The sequence below is a fragment of the Phyllostomus hastatus genome, unplaced genomic scaffold (assembly GCF_019186645.2).
Source record: "Phyllostomus hastatus isolate PE091 unplaced genomic scaffold, TTU_PhHast_1.1 phas_scaffold_200, whole genome shotgun sequence".
Taxonomy (NCBI): domain Eukaryota; kingdom Metazoa; phylum Chordata; class Mammalia; order Chiroptera; family Phyllostomidae; genus Phyllostomus; species Phyllostomus hastatus.
Window position 1 is genome coordinate 10,944,854 of NW_025334016.1, and position 12,589 is coordinate 10,957,442.

The 12,589-nt window shown below is 40.1% G+C and overlaps 1 protein-coding gene across 2 annotated transcripts in view; it reads right to left on the reverse strand.

Annotated features, from left to right (window-relative positions):
* SLC9A7 (solute carrier family 9 member A7) overlaps positions 1–12,589 on the reverse strand; it is a 161,337-nt gene that overhangs the window by 9,120 nt on the left and 139,628 nt on the right. For both annotated transcript variants that reach the window (XM_045860498.1, XM_045860497.1), the window contains one exon: positions 3,818–3,900. In XM_045860498.1, the coding sequence (XP_045716454.1) occupies positions 3,818–3,900 (83 nt within the window). The remainder of the gene's footprint in view (positions 1–3,817; positions 3,901–12,589) is intronic.

Sequence of the window (12,589 nt, forward strand, 5' to 3'; positions counted from 1 at the left end):
CCCTTCCCAGTAACTGAAGCCCAGCTTCCAATCACCTTCATTCCTGATTGGTCTAAAGTGATCCGCAATTGCTAATGCAGCAAACCTACTCACTGATGCCAGTAAGTTAAATTATCTCTGAAAAATGATAACCCCATCTAGAGCATCTCAAATTATATCTATACTTTTTCATTGCCCATGTCTGTCACTAAAAAAAAAAGATGCAAAAAAGAAAAAATAACACAGGAAAAAGATGACACAGGAAATTGGCTTCATGACTTTGGGGTAGACAAAGGCTTCTCAAACAGGACACAAAAAGTACTAACCAGAATAGAAAAGATCAATAAATTGGATGAAGACTTTTTGTACATCAAGATTCTGTTTAAAAGTGAAAATGCAAGTCACAAGTAGAAAAGTTATTTTTATCACATATAATTAGCAAAATACTAAGCCCAGCAAGTGATATGATTATATATATATATTCTCCAGAATATATGAGGAACTCTTACAAATTAGTAAGAGAAAGGCAGACAACCCAAAAGAAAAATTGTTGGGAGACTTGAACAGATGCTTCATAAAGGAACATACCAAGTGCTCAGTAAATCTATCCAAAAGTGCTCAAACTTATTAGTCATCAGACAAATGCAAATTAAAACCATCATGAAATGCCACTATAAACCCACTGGAATGGCTAAAATTAACAACACTGACAAACCCAATTGTCAGTAAGGATATGAAGCAACTAGAACTCTCATACACTACAGGTGCTTGTGTAAAGAGGTACCATCATCTTGTAAAACTGTTTAACACTTTTATCTAAAGTTGAACCAGTTCATGTTCTATGATCCAGCAATTTCACTCCTGGGTATATTCCCAACAAAAATGCATGTAAACATGAACCAAAAATCATGTATAGGAATGTTCATAGCACTATTCTTCAGCAGCTCCAAACCAGAAGCAATCTACATGTTCATCAACAGTAGATAAATAAATTATGATATATTCATACAATGAAATACCATATAACAATGAAAGCAGATGAACTAGAGGTACATGTGGCAACATGGATGAATCATACAAATAATGTCAAGTCAAATAAACCAGACACTAACATACATTATACACACATACATACATTCTATAATCCCACTTATGCAAAACTAAAAAACAGGTAAAACTATTAAGTGTTGCTAGAAGTCAGGAGAGTAGGTACATTTAGGGAAGAGAAAGGGATAGTAACTGGGTTATGGCATGAGGAGACCTGGTAATTGCATGTTTCTTAACCTGTTTTAGGTTAAATAAGTGTGTTTATTTTGTGATATTTTACTGAGTTATGACTTGTGTACTTTTTTACATGTATCTTATACTTCAATAAAAAATATGAAACATTTTTCAACTCTCCAAAGACCATATATAAGCTAGCTACATGCCTATTTGATCACTATGTCAACTTAAGAAACCATAAAAGTTTAACTTTTTTGGTTGTTAATTCTCACGTGGGATCAAGTAAATCTACTATAACAGAGTCTATTCTGCATGTTGCCCAGTTAAGGCCTGTATCAGATTTGGCTAGAGTTGATTCAGTTGTTAGAAATTAGCCTTCCGACTTCTGACCAAGACAGAGGCATAGGTAGATATACTTTGCCTTCTTGCACAACCAAAAGAAGGAAAACAACAAATTTAAAAACAATAAACAACCAGATCTGCCAGAAAATCAAACGGTATGGAAGTTCAAAAACCAAGGAGTTAAAGAAGAAACACTCATTCAGACTGGTAGAAGGGGTGGAGACCTGCAGCTGAAGTGCAGAGGATGTGCAGCAAGGTGGTGGCTGGCAGACCAGTTGGCCCCACATTTGCATGTGGATGAACCGGGAACAACCGGGAAGCAAGACAGACCATGCAACCCAGGGTTTCAGCATGGGAAAAGAAAGCCTCAGAACCTCTGGCTGTAAAATCCTGTAGGGGTTCTGGTGGTAGAAAAGACTGCCAGCCTCACAGGAGACCTCATTGAAGAGAACCACAGGATCCTGGAACATACACAAAACCACTTACCTGGGAATCAGCACCAGAAGGGTCCAATTTGCTTGTGGGTAGTGGGGGAAGTCACTGAAAGCCTGTCAAGAGCCAAGTGAGCACTGTTCCCCCTCTGACCCCTCCCCACATAGAGGGCACAATCCAGTGAAGTGAGTTACCCAGCCCTGACAAATACTTAACGATCTGCCTCTTAGTATGTAACAGGTGCACCAAGACAGAGCAATACAGCCCAAATGGAAGAACAGATCAAAGCCCCAAAAATAGATCTAAGTGATAAAGAGATAGCCAACCTATCAGATGCAGAGTTCAAAACATTAATAATCAGGATGCTCACAGAATTGGTTGAGCATGGTCGCAAAATAGAGGAAGAAGTGCAGACTATGCAAAGTGAAATAAATGAAAATGTACAGGGAACCAACAGTGAAGGGAAGGAAACCAGGACTCAGATCAATGGTTAGGACCAGAAGGAAGAAATAAACATTCAATCAGAACAGAATGAAGAAACAAGAATTCAAAAAACTGAGGAGAGTCTTAGGAACCTCCAGAAGAACTTTAAACATTCCAACATCTGAATCATAGTGGTGCCTGAAGGAGAAGAGGAAGAGCGAGAAATTGAAAACTTATTTGAGAAACTAATGAAGGAGAACTTCCCCAATCTGGCGAAGGAAATAGACTTCCAGGAAGTCCAGGAAGCTCAGACAGCCCCAAAGAAGTTGGACCCAAGGAAGAACACACCAAGGCACATCATAATTACATTACCCAAGATGAAAGATAAGCAGAGAATCTTAAAAGCAGCAAGAGAAAAGGAGACAGTTACCTACAAAGGAGTTCCCATTAGGCTATCAGCTGATTTCTCAAAAGAAATCTTGCAGGCGAGAAGGGGCTAGAAAGAAGTATTCCAAGTCCTGAAAGGCAAGGACCTACATCCAAGATTACTCTCTCCAACAAAGCTCTCATTTAGAATGGAAGGGCAGATAAAGTGCTTCCCAGATAAGGTGAAGTTAAAGGAGTTCATCATCACCAAGCTGTTATTATATGAAATGTTAAAGGGACTTTTCTAAGAAATAGAAGAAGATCAAAGCTATGAAGAGTAAAATGACAACAAACTCAACTATCAACAACTGAACCTAAAAACAAAAACAAGCTAAGCAAACAAGTAGAACAGAAACAGAATCACAGAAATGGAGTTCACATGGAGGGTTATCTGTGGGGAGGGGCCAGGGGGAGAATGGGGGAAAAGGTAGAGGGAATAAGAATAATTGGTATGTACAAAATAGACAGGGGGAAGTTAAGAACAGTATAGGAAATGAAGAAGCCAAAGAACTTATATGTATGACCCATGGACATGAACTAAGGGGGGGAATGCTGGTAGGATGCGGGTACAGGGTGGAGGGGAATAAAGGGGAGAAAAAAATGGGACAACTGTAATAGCATGATCAATAAAATATACTTATAAAAAAGAAAAGAAATTAGCCTCCCCACACTCCCCAAGCTCCACTTTCCTTCTTGACTACACCAATTCACCTACAAACATATACTTCCCTTGTACACAAACCTCTGAAGAACCACATGAGTCTACCAGGCTATGAGTGGACTAACATAATGATGTACAGATGTTCCTCTTGGCCAGAGAGATGCTCACCAGGACTACCTGTGGTTGAATGGTCACTGCCAGAGTCCCAAGACAGGACTGATTACATTGTAGCAAGCACACATCTTTCCTTACTTATCAGAAGTCATTCACTGGAAACTCAACAAGAGGATTTCATCATCAATGTTTCAGGGAAACCAGGTAAAAGGATACTTGTGGTCAAAGCTGTACCACAGCCTGAATAGCCACGCACTCTCCTGCTTTGTCCGGTTTCCTCCAGTGGAATCTGGACCATCCTAGGAACAAATAAAACATACTTAGTTGTAAAACAGGATTGAAATAAAGGGGAAAAGCTTTTTTAACCATAGTTTTAAATTATTTTGATATATATGAATCTAACATCCTGTACCACCAGGGTATCAAAGTTACGAGGGCCAAAAAACCAGAATTTATTTATAAAGAAATATGTATTTGTTCTTACATGTTTAAACTTAAGTCACCTTCAAAGTACTCTCCATTTGATACAATGCACTGATTGCAATGTTTTTCCCACTGCTCAAAATCATTTTTGAAGTTGTCAATTTTGATACCTTTTAGTGCTTCTGCTATTTTATGTTTCACTTCTTTTACATCTGCAAACGTTTCTGTTTGAGAGCTTTTTTCATCCGAGGAAACAAAAAAAAGTCACTTGGGGCAAAATGGGGTGTGTAGGGAGGGTGGGGCATGGGGGTCATGCAATTTTTGGCCAAAAACCACTGAACACTCAGCATGTGTGGGCAGGTATGCTCATAAATCACCCATCATGAAATGAGCAAACGCGTTGAAAGAGTCTTCAAAAAAATTCACTGAAGCCATGAGTTCCAGCCAAGATGGAGGCATAAGTGGAAATGCTTCACTTCCTTTCACAACTAAAAGAAGGATAACAACCAATCTAAAGCAAATAAACAACCAGAAGTGCCAGAAAACCAAACTGCATGGAACTCTGACAACCAAAGTGTTCAAGAAACATTCACCCAGACCAGTAGGAGTGGCAGAGTCAGGCAGCCCAGCAGAGAGGACAGGTTTAACAAGGCAGTGGACCATGTGGGTGAGGCAGGGCTGGCTGAATGGGAAACTAAAGACTCAAAGCTAGCTGTAAATTACTGCAGGGGTTGCCATGGCAGGAGAAACTCCCAGTCTCACAGGAGAGTTCATTAGAAAGTGGGGCTAGAATAGAGAAGCGAGCTAGCAGCATTGTTCCCTCTCTGACCACTCCCCCACAGACAGCACCAGCTTGCAGCAACCAGGGTTGTCATGCCCTGGTAAACACCTAAGGCCCTGCCCCCTTACAACATAACAGGTGTGCTGAGAGAAAGAAATATGGCCCAAATGAAAGAACAGATCAAAACTCCAGAAAAAGAGCTAAGCAACAAGGAGATAGCCAACCTATCTGATGCAGAGTTCAAAATACTGGTAATCAGGATGCTCACCGAGATGATTGAGCTCGGTCACAAAATGAAGGCTATACAAAGTGAAATAAAGGAAAATATACAGGGAACCAACAGTGAACAGAAAGAAACTGAGGTTCAAATGAACAGTTTGGAACAGAACAAAGAAATAAATATTCAACCAGAATACAATGAAGAGACAAGAATTCAAACAAAAATGAGAGGCTTAGGAACCTATGGGACAACTTTAAGTGCTCTGACATCTGAATTATAGGGGTACTAGAAGGAAAAGAACAAGAAGTTGAAAACTTATTTGAACAAATAATGAAGGAAAACTTCCCCAATCTGGGAAAGGAAATAGACTTCTAGGAAGTCCAGGAAGCCCAGAGAGTCCCAAAGAAATTGGACCCAAAGAGGAACACACCGAGACACATCATCATTAAGTTACCCAAGATTAAAGATAAACAGAGAATATTTAAAGCCACAAGAGAAAAGGAGAGAGTGACCTACAAAGGAGTTCCCATAAGACTCTCAACAGAAACCTTACAGGCAAGAAAGGGCTAGAAAGAAGTATTCAAAGTTATGAAAGGCAAGGAACTCTATCTAGGATTACTCTATCCAGCCAAGCTATCATTTAGAATGGAAGGGCAGAGAAAGTGCTTCCCAGATAAGGTCAAGTTAAAGGAGTTCATCATCACCAAGCCCTTATTGCATGAAATGTTAAAGGGACTTATCTAAGAAACAGAAGATCAAAACTATGAACAGTAAAATGACAACAAACTCACAACTATCAACAACTGAACCTAAAAACAAAAACAGACTAAGCAAACAAGTAGAACAGAAACAGAATCACAGAAATAGAGATCACATGGAGGGTTATCAGTAGGGAGGGTCCATGGGGAGAATGGTGAGAGAAGGGTACAGGGAATAAAAAACATAATTGGTAGGCATAAAATAGATGGGGAGAGGTTAAGAATGGTGCAGAAAACAGAGAAGTCAAAGAACTTGTATGTATAACCCACAGACATGAAGTAAGGTAGGGAAGGCTGAAGGGCTGGGGGGTACAGGGTGGAGGAAGGATAAAGGGGAGAAAAAACTGGGAAAACTGTAATAGCATAATAAATAAAATATACTTAAAAATTTACTGAAGCCAACTGCAGCCTCTCAGAGCAATGCCAGCCAGTGCACCGATACAGATGGGTTCCTATAACACTCACATAGAAGAGGGAGCCCGTACTACAAGGGATCCGCCCTCCAGAAGATAATTCTGTTTTGGGGGGGTCCCTCTTTGTATATTGGGAGGATATATATATATATATTTTAAAGATTTTATTTATTTATTTTTAGAGAGGGAAGGGAGGGAGAAAGGGGGGGAGAGGGAGAGAGAGAGACATCAATGTGTGGTTGCTGGGGGTCATGGCCTGCAACCCAGGCATGTACCCTGACTGGGAATCGAACCTGCGACACTTTGGTTCACAGCCCCCACTCAATCCACTGAGCTATGCCAGCCAGGGTGGGAGGTAATATTTTTAAAAGAAACTGAATAAATCCAAAAGGCAGGCACATCAATCCCCAAAGTGAAACAACTTGGTTATATCTGTAGGTAGATCAACTCAAAGTAATACAAAATTTCTTTTGGCATTCTTATTGTAATTTTCCCTGAAGTGCCTTTCAGCAGATTATTTATTGGAAGGTATTCTAGACCCTAACAGGCCAAAATTGATTTACAGAGAATATTAAAGAAAGATTCTGTAAAACCAACTTTCCAGGTCCCCCAAAACTGGTCTGGGTAATCTGCAGTTTGTTGAATTTCCTGACAAACCAGGCAAAGACTCTTTCTGGTCCTGACCCAGGCACCTGCATTATGTTCCAGATCGTGCAGTACTTTTCCCTACCCACTTTAGGAAGATGGGGGTGTTGGGCAGGGGAAATGGAGCCAGAACTACAATTTCTGTTCTTTTATCTACCCTCACATGGTAAGTTCCTTTACTATTCCTCTCATGCCTCTTCAATTCAATACCCCCATCACTTAATTTTGAAAATAGCTGGCAAAATCAAACATTCATTTGAGATTTAAGAAATCTGTTCTGTGCAAGTATTATGAGCAGGACAATTAATTTAAAAAGTGGATTGATTGCAGCAATTTCAGAGAACAGCTGGGGTTCTATGTTGCTGGATGACAAGCTGAGAGGACAGACTGCTTGGGAAGCTCAGCCATTTTATCATAATTCTCTTGAATGTTATATGGAGAGGCAACTCTGCAAGTGAGAGACAATCAGCAATCATCAAATAAAAGTTTAGCTACAATTACAAGTAGTTCTAAATCACAGTGGGTATAAATTCTACCCGTAATAGAAATACAGGTTCTAGGACTACTTTGAGACTTCTGAGAAGCTAAGCATATAGGCAAGTAGAGGGAGGGACATCAGCACGCACTATTTAATTTCCTAATATTTCCAATGGTGAAGATTATTTTTTAAAATGAAGTCCTCATGGTATTTAGGATTGTTTAGTGACAAATACAGGATGGGGCAAAATAGATTTAAAGTTGTTCATATGAAACATACTACAATAAATAATAATACAAGAATAAACTCTGTGTTTCACATACTCACAACTATAAACCTACTTTTGCTCCACCCTGGGTGGAAATGGCTTAGTTAAATGGGCCCTCCTGTGGATGAGGAAATAAAAATGACAGATTCTAGGAACTAACTTTATTTTACATTTTTATAACTCATGTGAAAGAAAGAGGGCACAGAAATATCTCCATTTGCAGACAACAATCATTCCGTTCAGGTAATTAACTGCTAGCCTAATGACAGCACTAGAGAAAGTGATAGGTTCTAAGCTCTCAGTTCTAAGTGTCTGCAGAATCTTACTGAAGAAATATGAAAAAGGTAGTAAACATCATCAGGGAGGATACTCTAAACCATCAGGCACAAGACAAGTCCCCCAAAGCCAGTTTCATCTGCTCCTCTAAAACAACAATAAAAGTGATGAACCCCTACTCTGTCATCCTCACCTCTGCAAACCAAAATTCATTGTCATCAACTGGAACACTTAAGTTCTTGCCATCTCATGTCAAGGAAGTGACAGAACACTTACATAAGCCCCAATTAAAATAAGTAAAGCAAAGTAAATGCTGCTTTTTAAAAACAAACTAACAAAAGTTCTCAGCTGCAAAGAGATATGCCTGCAGTCCACGAATAAGATTAAGTAACCTCAGAAATGTAAGAAACCAAGAGATAGCCCTGAACAGGTTATATGAGTGAGGTAAATTCAGGTCAAATAAAAAGTGCAACATTATAACAGGGGTGTTAAACAATTTCTTATTCCAAGAGATGGTGCCAGAAGCATGATTAAGTACAAGAGCAGCTTAGATAAATCTATATAGGGTGGGGTTTGGGGAAATCAGGGAGGGTCTGTGGAACAGGGGTGATTTTGTAAGCTGACCCAGAAGACAACCAACTGCTTCACAACTTGATTTAGGCTGTTATTTATCACAAACAAGCCAGTGGAATCCTTCCTGTGGGGTCTGAGCAGCACAGGACTGAGCAGGTGTCAGTGTGGGTGCAGGCTGACCCTACAATGATCAGGGCCCCCCTTCCCTGCTCCATTTGCAGACTCTTAGATTTCCATTCAAGTGCTACACCCATAGAAAAAGCAGGAACTTGCTCTGTTACCACACCCCTTCTCAAAACCTGCATTCCCACCAGGAGGGTTCACACCCCCATATCTTTAGCTCAGGCTGCTTGTAGCACCTGGAACACCCTGTTTACCCCTCACCTTCTCCTGCCCATGACACCTACCTGGCCAATTCCTATTCCCTTTTCAAGGCTGTCCACAAGGTTGTCTTTTCGGAGAAATGTTTCAAAGGCAAAAGAGCACTCCAAGAGGTCTAAGTGTAAACATCACAGTCTTTCTCAATAAACTGCCTGGTTCCAAATCCTAGCTCTATCCGTGACTGTGTCATTGCCTTGCTGTGTGACTCTGGACAAGTTTAAATTGAAATATAATTGAAAGACAAATACTATATGGTCTCACTTATAAGAGGAATCTAGTGAACAAAATAAACTAATGAGCAAAATAGAACCAGAGGCATAGAATCATGGAACAGACTGACAGCTGTAAGAAGGGAGGTGGGAGGGGAAACTGATTAAAAGAAGGTGAAGAGATCAGTTATAGAACATACATGTGTGACCCATGGACATGGATAATGGTGAATGGACTGATTATGGAAGTGGGGGGCAGGCTGGGTGGAGGGAGGCAAAGGGGGAAAATTGGGACAATAGTAATAGCATAAACAATAAAATATTTTTGAAGTAAATGAAATCAAAATAAAGAAAGAAATATAATTGATATATAACATCAGGCAAATTTAAGGTATACAATGAATTGATTTCTACATTTGTATAATGCAGTATAATTACCACAGTAGTGTTAGTTAACACCTCTATCAACTTAGCATTAACATTTATTTTTTGTGGTGAGAACAATTAATACCTAGGCTCTTAGCAACTGTGTAGTTTATAATACAGCATTGTTGATATTTACTATGCTGTACATTAGATCTCCAAATGTTACTCATATTTTAGTTACAAGTTTAAACCCTTAAACATCTCCCCAACTCCTCCAGACCCTGGTAACCACCATTCTATTCTCTGTTCTTGTGAGTTACATAAGGGATTTGTTTTTACTTTTTATTGACAATATTAATTAAAAAGCCTCTTCTGAAAATAAATACCACCAACTCTGCTTATTACCATTTTGTGGAGCATATAACAGTATCTATTTCTTCTACATTGACTAAGCACTGACTGTGTCTGCCAGGCACCATGCTGGGTTCTAGAAACACAGAGGAGTGAGACCCAGCACCTGCCCCTTGAGCACATTTCCAGAGGGAGAGACAGAGAGATACATATATGGTGATATATGTGATGAAGAAAAACAAAGCAGATTAAAGAACTGAGGGGTGGCAAAAGGTTCTATTTTGAAAATAATTTTTCTAGAAGTAGTAAATTTCTGAATAGAACTGAATCTTATTCTATTCTTATTGTTGAAAGTTTTTTTTAAGTTAAGGTCATTGCATTACTGAGAATGGCTTAAGTGTTTTTCAGAGATGGAGCAAATAGCAGTTCCCCAAAGATTTCTATATCCTAATCACCGGAGCCTGTGAATATGTTACATTACATGGCAAAAGGGGCTTTTTAGATGGACTGAAGATTTTACAGATGGGTCCAATGTAATCACATGGACCCTTAAAAGTGGACAAGGTGGGCAAAAGAGTCAGAGATGCAATGGAAGAAGATGCAGGAGAGATTCAAAGCATAACAGGGACTTGCTTCACTACTGCTGGCTTTGAACATAGAGGAGACTATGAGCCAGAAAATGCAGGTGCTTCTAGGAGCTGACCTTGACGCCCTGGCCAACAGCCAGGGAGGAAACAGGGCTTCAGTCCTACAAGGGCATAAAACTGAATTCTACCAATGACCTGAATGACCCTGCCCAGAAGATAACTTGATTTCAGCTTTGAAAGACCCGAAACAGAGAAATCAGTGGAGTCCACTAGACATGTGACCTACAGGACTATAAGATAGTGCTGCTTTAAGCTGCTAAATTTATGCTAATTTGTTACAGCAGGAATACAAAACTAATGGAAAACAAAAGAGTAAATAAATGATGCAACCAGATCTGGGCCTTTTTCATGTCCTTGGGATGATGGGGCCAAGATTTCTCAAAAGTGAGATAAAAGGGCATGAAATAGGGAACAGAGAGCTCCCCAGTGCTTACTGTAGAGTGTACAAAACCCTCCTGGGAGCCTTGTTACAATGAAGATTCTGATTCAGTGGGTCGAAGTGTGGCCTGAGAGTCTGCATTTCTAACAATCCTTGGTCATGCCCAGGTTGCTGGTCTGTGGGGGCAATTGGAGCAGCAGAAAGACAGGTCTATGGTCCCTAGAAGAAAAGCAGATGAGGCCCTCCAGAAGCTCACCTCTGCCACTCTCCACCCTTACCCTTCCATCATCACACTGTCCCCAAATTCTGAAGGACAATGATTCTTCTAGCTTGTTTGCAGATGTATTCACAGAGCCTGAAAGAATGTCTGAAATATAACAGATGCTCAGTAATAGGACAAAAGCTACTTTCTGAGGCCCTTTTTCCCAGGGTTGGCTAGACCCCCAAACATGACTGACCTTAATTGTTTTATGAGCCCTTATCCTCAGGATTAGAAAATTACTGGAAGCTCCCTGAATTCACTGAGGCTCCTGGAACTTACAGAACAGGACATACCAGACCACTAGACCCTGCATCCAAAGATAACATCGAAACAATTTGCAGCCCAACTGAAACATCCTGCTCTACAACTGCTTCATTATCTGGAAAAATCTCAAAGCCTCCACCTCTCAGGGCTGGTGCTGGTGCTTGTGCTGGTACATATCTCCATCAGCACCTAGACTTTTCCTTCCCTTGGGAAAGTAAAATAACTTTCTTCTGCACTTTCTTCTCTTTGTGAATTCTTTCACAGCCTGCATTACCAACCACCCTAACACTCAATAAGTATTGGTCAAATGAAATAAATTAATGTTAATTTTGAACTTTAAGGGGGAAAAAGAATAGTAGAAAGGAGAAACAGGGGGCCCAAGGGAAGGAATCAGAAGAACAAAAAGAAAAGCGTGGTGGGAGGGGAGTGAGAAAGCTTTTGAGGAAAGGCACTTCAGCAAATGAAGTTAAAGATATAAGTGACTGGGTATCAGATTTCAGCCTGGAGGAACACTGCAGGGAAACCCGGAAACAAACAAATCCAACTTGCCCAGAAAGTTATATGCCAATGTAACTATGAACAGCTGATTTTCTGCAGTTTTCACACTTATGTACACACACACACACATACAAACACACAGGTACTGTAAGCACAGTGGTTTCCTTTCCTCCACATTTCACTAATATCCTGCTTGTGACCTTGTCCTGCTGAGATGATAAAGCCAGGATAAATTCAGATTCGGGCTCCTAGCTAAGGCTCATCAATGAGTGCTCTTCTGTAAACTTGTGGAAGGAAGTGAATGATATGTCTGCATGTCCAGCCAACACAAATCTCAGCTGGGTTTGGCATGAAACATCCCCACTTGAATGGGGTGTGAGGCCACCTCCAGGCCTGGGCAGTTTGCCTCTAGCTGTGCTTGTTTTTGTTTTGGTTGCAAAGTCACCAAGACCTCTGAGAAACAAAGCAACCAAGGTTTTTGTTTTGTTTTGTTCTAATGAGTCAAACCTGCCAGGAACATGAAGCTAAAGTCTACCCACAATATTCTTATGCTTCTGTCAAAGAATATTGAAGGAAATATAAGAGAGTTCAAGCCAATAGTTCCTTTCCTTTGCCCACAAAAGCTAATATTCTATAGCCCTGTAGCCATGACTATGTTTATAACCTTGATCTAAAAACCAGTGAAGAAAATTGTGCTCTCTATAAAAAATGCTTTCCCATCAAATATCACTTATTTGTTTTTACAAAGATGATTTAGAAAATGAGGTAAAGAGAACTGCCCTTTCTTTTCTAATGG